The 15,161-nt window shown below is 37.2% G+C and overlaps 1 protein-coding gene across 1 annotated transcript in view; it reads left to right on the plus strand.

Moving 5' to 3' along the window:
* The window catches only part of PARD3B (par-3 family cell polarity regulator beta), a 359,707-nt gene that overhangs the window by 86,921 nt on the left and 257,625 nt on the right, over positions 1-15,161 (plus strand). The window contains exon 3 of the mRNA XM_065750387.1: positions 12,942-13,113. Within this exon, the coding sequence (XP_065606459.1) occupies positions 12,942-13,113 (172 nt within the window). The remainder of the gene's footprint in view (positions 1-12,941; positions 13,114-15,161) is intronic.

A 15,161-nucleotide genomic window follows, 5' to 3' on the forward strand; every position in this document is an offset into this window, starting at 1 on the left:
CTGTAAACAAAAATGTATTTAATTCAAATCTGATCAATTTAAACATGTTTCTAGATTAAAAAAAAAGATTTTCTGTGATTGATCACAACTAAAATGTTAATGTGCAATTAAATATCTTTACATTAAATTTAACATTTTTTTATGTGGAGGAAAATGCATTATATGCATATTTATGCAGTGATACTTAGCATACATTTATTCAGAGTCTTAATTTTTACATTTAGCTTAGGAAATGCTGAGTGACAGTTCTTATTTAGTAGAATATTAATTTCTTCATGGCTTCTGTCAAGCTAGTTTTAGAAATTGGAGTTCAATTAAAGCTGCAGAGAAGTGAAATGAACTTTCGTTAAGAAAAAAAATGGGAAACATTCTGGATGTGTATTGGAAAGAGCTTTATCAAGAGTTTTCATTTAAGTGTGCTGTGTGGAACAGAGCAGTTTATTGGTGATGCACAATATTCTGTGCAGGTGATAGTGTAGTTGAGGCCCAGAAGAGCTTCCTTGGTCTTGGAGCTAAAGGGTGCTCAGCCCTTGCATTCAGTGCTTTGGGGTCTGGAAGAAAAAAAGACCCGCAAGCTTTCCTGTTCTTAATTTTCAAATGATTTTTCACTTTGAATGAACTTATTGTTGACTTGAGTAGCTTAGATAAACTGAAATAAAGAGAATATGCTCTGTGCCTAGAAGCGGCAGTGATGGCTGCCAGGAGCTCAGCATTCTCTCTCTTCAGGTAGTTTTAGCTTCATGTGGGTTGCTTGAGGCTTTCCCCTGTTTGACAGCTTGAGGTTGCCTTTGATGCTTTTCACAGGAATATTGCTACCTGTGAGCAGCCCTTTGGAGGTTAGGAAGTGGCTGTGGGATCCTTGCTGCTTCCCTGTCTGAAAGCCCTGAAAGTCCAGAGGCTGAGGACTGCAAAGCACAGCTCTGCATACTTCATTTTGATTAAGCAATGTATAATTTTCCCAGGTAATGTAAACAGCGTGTACAGGAAAAGACAACAAAAAATAGATTGTAACCATAAACTCAGCCAGAACTGCTGACAGGGCTGTAGGGCCCTTCATGATATGCTGCAGTGTTTGTGTGTTATGCTTAGAATTAATTTTAAGTTCAAATGCAACCTTGAGGAGAAAAATAGTATTATTCTTTTGTTTTAGTATCTTGTGTTATAGGCACTTGACAGATTCCTCTATGTCTCTTAATGTGTCTAAATAGACAAATTTCTGTTACTTTCTGTTTCCCTGCTCCGAAGCCCCAGATTGCTGTGCAGGGAGCTCCTGCAGCATGCAGGAGGACTGTGTGCACTCTGCTTTAGGTTTCAGACAGCAGATAGAATAGGAGAGAAGAGAGGAAGGAGGAGCATTATTTTACCTCTTAAATCTCTCTCATTTCATTTTGTGTCAAAATGGAGAGTGAACACCCTGGGGTTTGCCAGCTGTGACTCCCATTCATTGCTGCTGTGTGTGTATTTTGTAGTATCTTGGGCATCCAGACCTTTAAATTAGAAGTGAAGTTATTCTGGAGACCTTGAATACAAGTGTTAGTTCTGCAATATGTGTGCCTGTTGAATTACTAATAGAAATCTATTTAACTTACACTGGGTAGGAACCCATGAGACTTGATTTCAGTTAAGTGTGAAAAAACACTCATGGTCTCTTGAAAAGAAAACAATTTGACTGGAGGATGAGGATTCCAAGGCAGCATGAATGTGTGTTATCCTGTCTGGGACTTGTCTTTAAGGCTTTTTTTTTCCCATGGGTTTTGGAAGGCCCGGTAAGTCTTAAGGAGTAGTATGCCACTGTGGAGATAGGGCTTGCTGCAGAGCGTGGGAGCCCAGCTACCAGTGAAGGGACTGCTTCAGTCTGGTATGGTACTTTTGTTTTTCCCTAAGGGGAAAGATGGTGTTCAAAATTCTTCCATAAAAGTAGAAAGAAAAACAGTGAACTGAGTCAACAATTCTGTTAGCGTTTTCTACCAACCTCAGTGTAAATAATGGCAGGTAAGCAGGCAATGTGGTAGTGAGAAAGGCAAGTATGATTTTTGCTATGGAACTAGTGGCAAAGTTAGGGGAACACATCCTTCCTTTTACAGGATCTTCACAGGTTTGTTTTTTTGGAGAAGGCTGAAATACTGAACTGATTTTGTGGCTCTAGTTCTAATTGCTTCTCATAAAGCAATGAGGTATTCATAAATTAAGGATGACTGAAACTGAGTATCTTCTGTTAGCTGAAGGGATTTTAATCCTCTCTCACTGCCCTGTTTATTGGGTAGTTTACCTTATTTTTGAAAGTGAAGCTTCATCTATCATTGAATTTTTTTTTTTTTGTTACAGAAATGTTTTGCTTTATGAATAGTTTCCTTTATCATTTGTAATGAAGAGTGGAGAATGAATGAGCAAACCCCTCTCTCAAAAATCACGTTTTAAATTTCTGAGTAATGGTCTGAATAGTTTGAAGTCATTTATTCCCAAGACATATCAGTGTTTTGCAGTGTTCAGACTGCCACAATCAATATTCAAGTGTACCCTAAGCGTGCAGATTTTAAAACAGAAAGCTTAAGACCACATTTAAACATTCTGTTATTTAATGGAAATATTATATAAATCAGTTGATTGAATTCAACTTCCTGGTTTGGTCTATTTAGTGTTTCTTCAATTAACTAATAGTTTCCTTAATTAATGTAGATAAGTAACCATGCATAGTATTGTACACTATATTCAAAGCAACAAAGAACTTAGCTTTCTTTCAGTACCTTTTACAGGAGAAAGTAGCTCTTAAGGAAGCGAAGATAATTTTATTCATTTGCTCAGAGGTCAGACATATAGTCAGTTAAACTTGCAAAATTCTTCATCAAGTAAACGTTCAGTGGTGTATTTCATAAAACATTGCATTCAGCCTTGGAAATGCAGAACATGTCAAAATCCATCTAATGAGCAATCGTGCTATCATTTTTGGAAAAAAAAAAAAAAGAAGCTTTAGTTTTATATTTTGGATCCTGTACTGCTCTGAATGGAAAAGAGCATTCCTAGTGCTATAATGTTTTTAAATAGCTGCTCTTTTTTCTTGTGTATTGCATTTTAATATGATGTGTACATACTTGAATAGCGAGTACCAATGTGTGAATTGTAGAAGGGGTCTATCTTTGTGGCTATTGTTTGCAAGCATACTTATATCTGAAGGATAATCATTACACAGGTATACATACACAGCTGTTACTGACTTTGCAAATGGAGTTTTCTTGACAGTTGTTCTCTGGATTCTCAGTTCGAAAACCTTAGAACTGTATGTAAATTTTTGCTGTGAATTTTGAACGTGATGTCAGCATTTAGTTTGTTTACTAAGAAATTAAGAAACCAAACTCTGAAATTATGCTGTGGGCAGCTTATTCTAGGGTAAAAAATTTTGGAAATTTATAACATGTAGATCATTCTTTTAAGAAGTATAATGAGCAAAGCAGCAGTAGGATGTCTGTTATGAACTGATTGCTGAAATGAATAATTGTCACTAAAGGGTTTTTTGTTATTGCTAGAGCTGTGACTATCTTTGGAAATTTTACTTTTAGTTTCATTGTTTTCACAGTAATGGTGCTTTAAGATGTCAAGTCAAAATATTTTTTTCTTGTCCTTCTGTTCTGATGGTTCGTTTGAGAACGTGTATTTCTGAAACTGTGATGTTTGGAACCACCACACTTCTATTAAACTTTCTGAACGTTTCACTATTTTGCACTGTACAGATCTTCTGAGGGAGCATGACTGTATAGTAGTGTTTAAAAAAATATATATTAGAAAAGAATTCTGACTGATAATTATCCATTTATTAATAAATCCTATAAAAGTATAATATCCCAAAGTGTGCTATCTAGCCAATTGCTGAATAAATTCCAAGGATCTCTATGACATTCCCATTCTCTCCTCTTCAATTTCCTTCTCCCCCCCCCACCTCTTTTTTCTCAGATGTTACACATAAGTAGCATAACATTTATGAGCTTGCTGTATGGATACGGTCACTTTAGGCCAAGGTCAGCTGCAGTACACGGCTGCTGCTGCTGAGGCATGTAGGGCTGTGACAGTGACTGAGGTCACTGAACAAAAGGCAGAAGGGTTCTTTTTCTTTCTTTCTTTTTTTTTTTTTCAGGAGGGTGTGTGTGCAGTAATATAATGCACTAGAAACCTCCTGGGAATACTGTTTATTGACAGAATTAATAACAAACTAGTAGAGACTGCTAGCATGAGTTTATTGTTACAGGCAGACCTTTTCTCATTGAGGTGACAACCAGTTCTGTAAGTTTACTTTTGCCTTTCTGGAGCCTGACACGTAAACTGTCAGAGGCAGGACAAATAATGCAGTCTAACTAAACTAGGCATCAGTAAGAATAGGACTCTTGGCAGTTGTAAATACTGAAATGTTTTTCTGCACAGACAGAAACACAGTGTGAGAACTGTATGACGTGTGGCAACATCCCAAGATTTATCAAGCCTGTCTATACTAATGAAAGTTGTTGTGTGTGTTGTGCTGTACAGATGGTTTTGCACTTCCTGATGGGTTTCACAATTCAAGTATTTTGTGCTTTTTTCACTCCTGAAATTCCTTTCTCCCATCCCATAATATCCTTTGAAAAAAAATCAAAGCTGTTTAAAAACAAATGGTCAGCTAATTCATATGCTGTCATTTACTAATTGTGGCTGAAGCAAAGACTGATTTTTCTATGTTGCGTGCTGTCAAATCAGTAGAAGATGGAGGAAGAGTGGCTTCATAGTTGATCTGACTTCTTAACTTTCATTCATTCAACACCTTGTATCTAATTGGTTTTACGGAAGTTACTCAGATGTGTTGAATGGCACTGATTGCATCTACAGATGGGAGTCAGTTTGCAAAGGGGCCTACACCTCGTGGCCTAGGTGGAAAAGCAGTGGAGCAGGAGCCAGCAGTGTGCCTCTGCTGCTGGGAAGGAAGGCTCAGTGCACCTTTGGCTGGTAGCAGGACTCTAGCCATCATGTCAAGGGATGCAGACTCCTCTGCTCTGTTCAGTCCCTGAAACCACAGCTAGTTTCAGAGTGAAGGCAGTTAATGGGTATTTGTTGGGTGTTAACAGTCCGCAAAGATTTATATGGTCTGAAAAAGATTTTTATGATCTGAAAAGTGTGCACAGGGTATGAGTGGAGTGGGAATGCAACTCGTAGGAAGAAAAATGTGTAGAGGATATGTGGATGCTGGGAAGTGTGACTGTCTGCTACCACTGTACATGTGGTTCCATACTCGGCTGGATTGACGCTTGTTTGTTCCCACTTTGGGTCCATCAGAAACCTTGCTACAAAGCCCTAGCAAGAGGAACTCTCCTCTTTTGGCTTTCCACTCTGTGGCCGTACTTGTCCACTCATGATTTGGAATAGTGGTCATTACTTTAGACTTCAGCAAAGGTGCTTGTTCTATCAAGTGGTCCTGCCTTTTTTTTTCTTTTTTTTTTTTTTATGATATAGTCCACAGGAGATTTATGTATGGAATTGAGCTTATCCCATTCCAAGTACTATTTTTAAGGTAGGAAAGATACTATAGTTCGTGTTACAAAAATGAATGTTTATCAACACATGGCCACAAGACTCCCATTTCTACAGACAAGGCTGTCTTGTTTCAAGTGTCAGGACACTGTTTTTACCTTTTCGAAGTCGGGTTGCCATTAGGGCATTGTACAATGATGTTTCTAATAAGTAATGCAATCTTTGATACTAGTTACTACACTAATATTTTCTACTAGCTCTGTTTTAAATGGAATCTGCAAAATGAGCTTGACTTTGCAAAGTCAGGGTAGGTGAAAATAGTCAGCTTCAGTGTAACCAGGTAGGACCTAATCAATCCTGTTCTTCACCCTCCTCCTTTTTTTTTTTTTTTCCTTTGGTATAAGAGGACTGAAAACAAAGGGCATTTGTTATCTAGCAAAACTCAGAAGCTATTTCACATGAAAACATAATGAGTATGACAGACTACAAATAGCACTGAACATGAATCTTTTACAGAAGAAAGGAGAAATGTCCTTTGGTATATTTACTTCAATCAGCCTTAATAAGGCTTGTTTTATGTGTTTTATGCATCCGCCATCATAATTATAAATCCTTGACATTTTAGCACTAGCATTTATATCTGCCAGGGAAGCTACCCAGAGTCAACCCTCAAGGAATGTCTGTATTGTTACTATGGATCTCCATAACAGCTCTCAAGTAGCTACTAAGTGGCTTAAAAAATTACATCTCGGTCATGCTTGAAGGGCTCATCAAACTTTGCCACAAATATCAATGTCAAGTACCCAATCAGCTTCATTGTTTGAAGTACCATCACATGGGGCTGCAGAGGAGCAGGTTGGACAGGGAGGAGAAAGTGGGTACGGTCTCATCAATGAGGTAGATTTTTTTGCTGTGACCTTTAAAAAAAAAAAAAAAAAAGGAAAAAAAGAAACAGAAAATCAACTGCCTGTTCATCTCCAGTGAAATAACATTTGAGGATATCACGCATACACACAGACACACACAAAACAACCAAAACAGCTAGACTTTGAGAAGCATGCACAAAAGGGTTTCCTCAAGCATGGTGTCTTAACAGGTTTTTTAACCTTTGCAGAATAGTTTAGGACCTTCCCAAAATAACAATAAATTATTAAAAAAAAAAAATAATGAGAAATTACAATAAGATGTTAAGAATCTGTTAGAAATCTGGAAACATGGGATCATTACACTTGGGTAGCAACCCAAATTCAGTGGCAAGATGAGAGTTCAACACAGATTCTATTAACAAATCAGTCTGGAAGATCTGATACTGAAAGAAATCTGAACAGTAAGAGCAGGAAAACTGTTGGCTGGTCTTTGGGAAGACACTTTGGTATATATAGTTTTGGCATGTAGGTAAACAAGATGGGCTAATCACTGTAGCTTTCATGTGATATATCTATAATTTGTTTTCATATGTAGGTGTGAAGGAAGGCTGCCATATGGTGCACGCATGGGTATTTTTCTTTGACAGCCTTTAAGTTAGAGTAATTCCAAGGCAAGCTATTTTGCAAGAAAACCATTTCAAATACTTATCACTACATGCCAGAAGAATACCTTGAAAGAGCATTGAAGGAAGGCGGTAGAGCTCCAGGTAAGGTTTAAATTGAAAAATTAAATAACACTTTCATCCATTTTTGAGGTACCCTAATTACCTTAGTTCTATCTATGTCATACTATTACTAGACTTTCATCTTTTAACCATTTGAACAGAAGTTTTTCATAAGTAATATATAAAATCTGATTTTACATTAATGAGTTTGTGGAGCTCTAAGGAAGTTTCCACAGCACCTTTCTGAAGTTTTTGTTCATAATTCACTTCTTTAATGGATCTTACTGTCTCAACCTAAAGTGGCTTTGTCCCCTTGCAGAGTTGAAGGAAAAGTGTAATGTGTACCCATAGAGAAGGTTCTGCAGGAGAGAGCACTTCTGTTGGGCCTGCTGTTGTGTTGAGCCTTTGCTGCATGCAAGCATACAGCACCGTGTGCTCCCCATGGCACCATCATTGTTAAACTGCTGTCAGTAGCTCAGTGGGGGTTCTGTTGGGGATCTGGCATGGCCAAGCATGTAGCCTTCCTGAAAGGAAGGCAGAAAGGAGGTGTGTGCATGGGGGGGAAGGGTGGGTGAGAAAAGGAAGGGGATCCCTTCTTGTCTGCATGGGCCATATGGAGGCTGTTTTCAGCTGCTGTCAGCTGCAGCCTGTCTCCATCTGTCTGTGTGGCTGGTTGTTCACAGGTGCAAACACCTCTGATCTTTTCTAGTCTTATTTTGATCTTTGCTGTGTTCTGTCATCAGGATGTTACATACAGAAACTCTGTCTTTGTACCTCCATTGTGTATTTGTGGGGGTAAATAAAAGCTTAAATCTTAGAGTACCCACACGGAAGGGTCAGAGAGCAAGGTAATGTGATGCTGTGGAGGACTTGTTTTTTGCTGTAGCTCGAGCCATCTTTTCTCCATATGTCATGAAGCTCAGTGGAACAGTCACTGAGCTGTTAATCCACCCCTCCAAAACAGTTCTTGTGAAAATGCAAGTTCAGTGTGTGGAAAGTCTTTAATTGAGCAAAAAAAAGAGAATTTTCCAAAATATATTTATTTAAAGATAACTGATAATCACTCCCACAGGAGTGCTGGCTGTCAGAAACACAGATACACTTTTAAAAAGTACATGTAAGTGTGTGTATGTATGTATACACAGGCACGCATAGACAGACTTTTGTCTTAAATGAGAATTGAAGTAATGAATGGGAACTAACACGGAAACAAATACCATTAATGAACAGAGTTTTACAATCTTTCATTGCCCATGGTGAGAGAAGAATTCAAAGTAGGTGCACTGGGTGTGGGGAAGACTAAGAGGAATGCCTTCCATGCAACTGAAATGAAATATTCCATGCAAGTTGAGCGTTTAACTCTTCCTAGTGCTTTTTAGTGTATCATTCCAGCTGCTGAAAAGTGTATCAGTGATATGCTGGTGCTAGGCTGTGCTTGGGAACTTCTCTTAGGGATTTTATCTTAACTGTAAATGAAAGCTGATTAATTTAATTGCAAGCAAACTTTTATTTTCTCTCTTCTTGGAATGCTGTGTATGCACGTGGTGTTTTAGTACAAAATGGAAACAGTTATGTCTGTTTTCTAATTCAGCATAGAAAGGCTGTAAAATACACACTTTTAAGCCTTATTAACAGTAATCTAATTGTCAAAAGCATCATGCAAAAAGAGGAATAATTACAAAACCTTTTATTTAAAATGGTGTCTGGGGCATGGGAAAGCCAGTTGTTACTGATTTAACAGACAAATGCCATAAGGCAAGGTCTGTAAAGTTGTGTGGTGATGGTTTTCCTTGAAATTCTGAATCTCTACAATTTATATTTAATTGAACTTAAGTTGCGATCACCAAAACAAAGATGGTGCAGCTGTAGCTTGGGAAGCACTTCCCTTCCTTGCTGCTATGTTATGTCTCACAGCAGGGTAGTGCTGAGCAGGGTGCTGCAGGACAGCAGGCTGGGAGCACCTCTTGTCTGTCTTAGGGATGATCTCACAGGGAGCTTGTGTCACTCAATGGACAGTGATTCCCTGGTGTAAAACAAGCTGCTGCTTTGCATCCAAACCCATTCTCTCAGTAAGGTTGTTTTCCTCTTGGCTACTTACCTACCTTTTTGTACAGCATTGTTGTTACTAATTGAAAGTGTGTGTGTTGCTCTGTTTGGGAATACATCCACTTGATTTTTTACTCAATTTTCTTCTATTTTGCCGCAAGTTTCCTAATTGGAATATCAATGAAATATTGAAAGACCTGTACCATAGCATACAATTCAAAATTAGAATTTGACCTTAGTAAATTGCCTTGTGGTAAGTTTGCCATACTTACTATTATTGAAAATGCTGATAAAATAGCACTGTTTCTTACTGCAGTCTTATGTTGTGGCTATGTTACTGTAAGTAGGAAGGAGGGAACTGTGTTACAGGAGGTCAGCTTGGGTAGTAGGAGAAATTTCTGCACCAGAGGGTGGCAGGGCAATGGGCATGGCCCCAGGCAGCCAGAGTTCAAGGAACATTTTGACAATACTCTCAGGTGCAGGGTTTAGTTTTGGGTGGTGCTGTGTGGAGACAGGGATTGCACTTGTTGGTTCTTTCCCTGCAGGGTAGTTGGAACTAGATAATTTTTAAGTTCCCTACCAACCCAAGTTATTCTGTGTTCCCTGTAGGGCCCTTCCAATATGGAATATCCTGTGCTTCTATGGTACAGAAATTCATAGATTCCTTTAATGGTAAATATTCATATGTTCCTTAAATAATCTTCAAAAAAAATGAGACACTTAAGTATGTAAGTGTACAAAACTGCAAAGGTGTACTTGTGTAACTTCTGCAGTTAACAAATACATAGAGTCATATCTTAATCTGTTAAAAAAAAATAAAAATCAACTGCCCTACAGAACTCAAATCTTGAAACTTTGAACTGGTAAAGAATAAACCAGTATTGTAACAGTGTTTGGGGTGAATTTCTTAATGTGTCCTGAAGTTCTTTTCATCAGGAGGAGTTTGCAGTCTGTTTCAATTAATGGATTTTCCAGACTGGAAATGTATCTATTACTGCAATTATTTTTGAATAGCTGGTATGTGTAGCTTTAATGATTTTCATATGTAATACTTTTATCGGTAGTATATTTACACTGCTGGAATTGCTACTGGTACGATTCTCCTGTAGCTTTGAGTAGTCCTCTCTTGGGTAACCATTTTAGAAAACAAACAGCGATTTATTTCCTTGGTGAGGAAAGACATTGAATCTTTGATGCTATTTTATGTTGTATTTGCAGTATCTCCTTTCTGCATTTTGTAATGAAGAAGTCCCTAAGTCATGCTAATAATACTAATAATAATGTTTCTGGCTAAATTTTGTAGATCTTCTTTATCCCCACTACTGTGTGTTTCAGGGTCTTTTGTGTTTGAGATAGTGCTTGCATATTTCCATTTAGCAGTTCTTGCTAATCTTTCCCTTCAGCTTGTCAGTGTTTTGTCCCAGTCTCTACTTTTGACCTTAAACATCCTGGCACTATAAGTGTGGATCACTGCAGTGTAATACAGCACTGAGTATGCTGGAGCATGAAACCATGGAAAGGCTCAGGTTTGTCCAGTGAAAGAATATACTTTATTCCTATCAAGGAACTTCTGAGCTCTTTACTGTATGCTAGGTTGCAAATGCTCAAGTGGATTTTTTTATCCTACTATCTTCTTCTGTGCTTTCATTGCAATGGACCTACACAAAATTGAGTTTCCTTGTTGGTGGCAGTAGTCACTTCCTTAGAAAATAGTTTGAATTGCAAAAGTGAGTTTGAGAATGAAAACCCTCCTAGAGATGGGCAAATGTTGTGAAAGTTCTTAAATCCTGATGCGCTTTCATAAGAGCAACAACATGGGTGGCAACTTTAAAAACAGAAGGCACCATGCTTTGTTGTTGTTGGAACTCAGCTGGAGCAGTTCCCATGATCTCTTGGTGTCTGGCCCCAAAACAGCCTTTTTGACTGTATGTAGAACTATATGTCATTGCAAGGAGTAGTGATGCCTGGTAGTAAATGCAATGCAGATATCTCGGTAGTTTCCTTGCAATGAAGTAATAAAGTCTGGTAAGTGTAGGTTCTGGTACTGGGATCAATGTTTCCTGTAAGTTTTGGACTAATAAAAAATAAAGTGTACACTTTAAAAGCCATTTGTATGGTTGTGGAAAATAAACATTCCATGTTAAAATAATAATAATAATAAAAAGCCAAAACAAAGAAGAGCCTGTTTTCTACCTGATTATTTAAGGGTTTTTTTTTTTTTTTTTTACACTTCTGAAGTGCGTATTGGTAAATACAAGTTGACATGTTTCTAGCAATGAAATTATAAATGAGAGAAAGACCTGAAAATGTCAGTTTCTTCCTTAGAAGCACTTCAGGATTTTTCTTTTCATTTTTCCTTACTTTTCCCTCTCATACATTCATTTGTTCCCTTAGGCAAATGAGGTCCTTTAAATATTTGTCTCTTCATTTCAGTATACTGCTTATCACAGAATATAATTTTTGACACGTGTCTTGGAAGTGTCAGAGGAGATTTGATCTACTGATACTTTTATAGAACAAGCATACATGCATACCTTAAAATAACAAGGAAGGATGAGGCAGTGTCGTAAATCGTTTTTTTAGATTGTTTCTGCAGATGCCTTGAAATTGCAGGTGTTTGTAATGTGGTCTTATCCAGAATTTGCTAAATAGAACTTCATATATCTTAAGGAGTTCAGAAAAAAGAAATCATTTTTCAATTTACAAAGAGATAGACATTTAAAGAAGAAGCTAACTTAACACAGTGTTTTTTAGGCCAAGTGTTTAACATAGGATTGCAAGAACTTCTTGCGTAAGGTATTGGGAAGGGAAATGTCTTGGGCTGAACTGCTGCTGCCAACTCCTTTCCTCCTGGATAGGGCTCTGGGGTGCAGAGTGTCCCACTGGCTGTGAGCAGGCAGTTGTCTGGTTTCTTTAGGTTAATAAAGAATTTACTCTTTTTCCTTTTATCCAGCTCTTGGAACGGTAACAGAGACCTACACCAAGCCACACACGAGTCATTTGTTGATGAAGCTGATCTGATATACATAATAGGGACCAAGAGGAAGTTCCTTGTAGGTCAGGCTAGCTGATGCAAACACTGTTTCTCTGGTCTTTTTTGTTGTTTTATTAAATCTTTAACGTGAGTTTGATAGCAGAGTTTGCAGCCTGTCCATGCTTTCCTGGGGACCTCTTGTTGTGGATAACCTGTAACTAAGTGAGGTCTTTCAGAAACAAAGTAGCTGGGATAAGGAGAGAAAGGGGAGAAGTTAGTAAGATAGACATATAGGCTCTCACTGTAGATCTACCTTTTGCTCTTAGGAGACAGAAGGACATCACACTCTGTCATTGTGGTGGCTACAACTTGTCTTTTGAATATAATTGTGTATTCTTAAATAAATTTAGCTTTATCTGCTTGCTCCATACATCTTCCATGGTTGCTTTACATCTCCCTGGTGTGTCAGTCAACAGCGCTAAAATTTTAAAAAATGTAACACTCTCCTGCACATGAGATTTAAATGCCTGTTTGTGTGTATAAGCATGCTCAGCTGTAAATATTTCGGAACAGTGTAAGATGTTCCCAGTTCATAGCATACCAACTTCAAGAACAGCATGCTGTCTCTGTGGAATGTGGAAGCATGTACTTGTGCCATATTGAAGTGAATGTATTTAAGCACAAACATATGTGCTTTCCTGAATGTTTATTCTTATTGCTAGCCATTCTCAAGTAAGATTGTTTTCTACTCCCATAACTGATCACTTTTTATTTAAAATAAAGTAGGTAAGTCTGGGAACACTTTTGTATATACAAATGGTGTTTTATCTTTTGTTTTTATAGCTGATTGCTGTTTATGACGAGCAAGAACCTCACCATAAGTCTGATGGTACCAATGGGAACTTGACAGACAGAAGTAGCCCAGACCTGTTTGAGGCAGAGGTAGCAGCTCAGCTGGCTGCTTTCCAACCAATTGGGGGTGAGATTGAAGTGACTCCTTCTGCCCTAAAACTTGGTATGTATACTTTGCATGGTCATTTTTCAGTTTTTTTTTTTTTTTTTTTCAATGACATATAGTATTTATTTCTCCTGTGGTTTGATTTTATGTATACGTAGGTGTGGGGGTTTTTTGTTTGTTTTTTGAGACTCCACTGTTTGTCTTGTGATTTAGTGAGGATAACTGTAATGAGAAAATTTGGGCAGTGTCTGCATTTCAGTAGAGCTCGTTATCCAGTTCACACTGTATTCTCAAATCCTGTTGGCAGCATTGTAAAAATATTAAGTAGAAGATTAGACCGAAGAGGATGGCATGAGATGGCAATAATACCTTTACTTCTGCTATTTTTGTTGTAGAAGAGTCTACTTCTGGCTTCAGAAGTTGAGTATTCAGCTGTGTCTTTGTTGTAGTTGTATTCTAAAGAAGGAAGCTGATTAAAAAAAAAAAAGAGCTATAATAAAGCATTCTGATAAACTTCTTTGGATGAGGCTGTTTGATAACTTATGCTGGAAGTCTGTGCACATTTTTTTGTGCCTATTGTAGAATGTATTGAGATCCAAACTGTATGATATTTGAGATTCAAAAATGTGTTCTATCTGGTCATTCTGGTTCTTTCTATATCCTAATGAACAATGAAAATTCTCTTAAATGACACACATGGGAATTTCTCCTGTAAGCCATGACGTTTACTGGATATTTTTAAATAACATGATATAAATGAATTTTAGCATGTTTTGGAAAGTATATATCGTTCTCTGTGTACCTCTAAATTGTATTTAAAAGAAGTCATTAAAACTGTGTAGGAAACTGTTGAGCACAAGGTAAGTGATGGAGAGAAGAGTATTTCAGCCTTGTGCAATTTTATGTTGAATAGTTAAATGCTAGTGCCTTTGACCTCACCATTAAACTATTTAAATTAAACATTGTTCAGTTTTCATAGCATTTATAGAATCCCTGTGCTGAAGAGTTTAGAGCAAAAAGCAGACCCAATTAGGCTTTTACTTTATTTTTCAGTGCTATACTAATATATATTTCACCCTAAAATGGGTGCTTGTGTTTGTAGAACAGAGAACATAAATATAATGTGTTTGTCTCAGTGGTTCTCTTCTAGATTTTCATTTAACTTGTAAAATAAAACAGATTTTCTACCTGTCAGTCTTGTAAAGTTGATCTGGGGTCTGAAACTTAGTTGTTGTCTCTTCTGGACTTTTCATCACCAATAATAGTTCTTTACACTAGTTTTTTCCTTTTTCTTTCTTCTGTAATCTCCTGGACCTTAAATTATGTTCCTATTTTCATTGGAGGCAAATTGAGAAATATACAAAGAAATAAAAGGAAGATTTGGTCACATCTATCTCACTGATGCATGAACTACAGTAGTCTGGTTACCTAATTATTGAATTGACTCGCCCTTGCTAGCAGAAGTAAATACTAATAACTTTAAAAAGCTTTCCTTCAAGAACAATGGTGTGATTAAATGTACGCATCATGAGCAAGTGTTGCTACTTTCTGTACTGTTTGAAGAGCTGTTTTGTGCTTGGCCTTTTAGAGTGCATTTTTGCAAATGACCTTTACGGATGAAATGCAGGAAATTTGTTGTTTAATCAATTGACAGATTGTGGAACCACTTTGTTTTCTTTTTTTTTTCTTGTGATGTTTAGTATTCTATGAAACCAGATCCATGGTTTCATGTAGAAACAATGCCTGATTATGTGAAACTAAAGCTGTTATTCTCAAACATGAGAGAATCATCACAAATTTTAGAAAAGACAGTTCAGATATTGTCTTCAAACTTGTCAAAAATAATATGTTTGATACAGTTAAGTAAATGTTATTTCTAGTCCTAAAGGCCTTGCTGATATAGAAATAGCGTTAAAGGAGGAAATAAGTTTTTATTATAGGGTATCTTCTACAACATTTTGATTGATATTTTTTGCAGTGACCATTCTGACTGCCTGAAATCATAGTTTTTTCCATTATGTAGTTAAGTACCTTTTTTTTTTCTCTTACTTAAAACTTTTAAAATAAGCCAAAGTAAACACAGTCCTGTCTTTGACTTGAAAACT

The sequence above is a fragment of the Cyrtonyx montezumae genome, unplaced genomic scaffold, assembly GCF_038088225.1.
Source record: "Cyrtonyx montezumae isolate F1298 unplaced genomic scaffold, pur_monq_1.0 scaffold_7, whole genome shotgun sequence".
Taxonomy (NCBI): domain Eukaryota; kingdom Metazoa; phylum Chordata; class Aves; order Galliformes; family Odontophoridae; genus Cyrtonyx; species Cyrtonyx montezumae.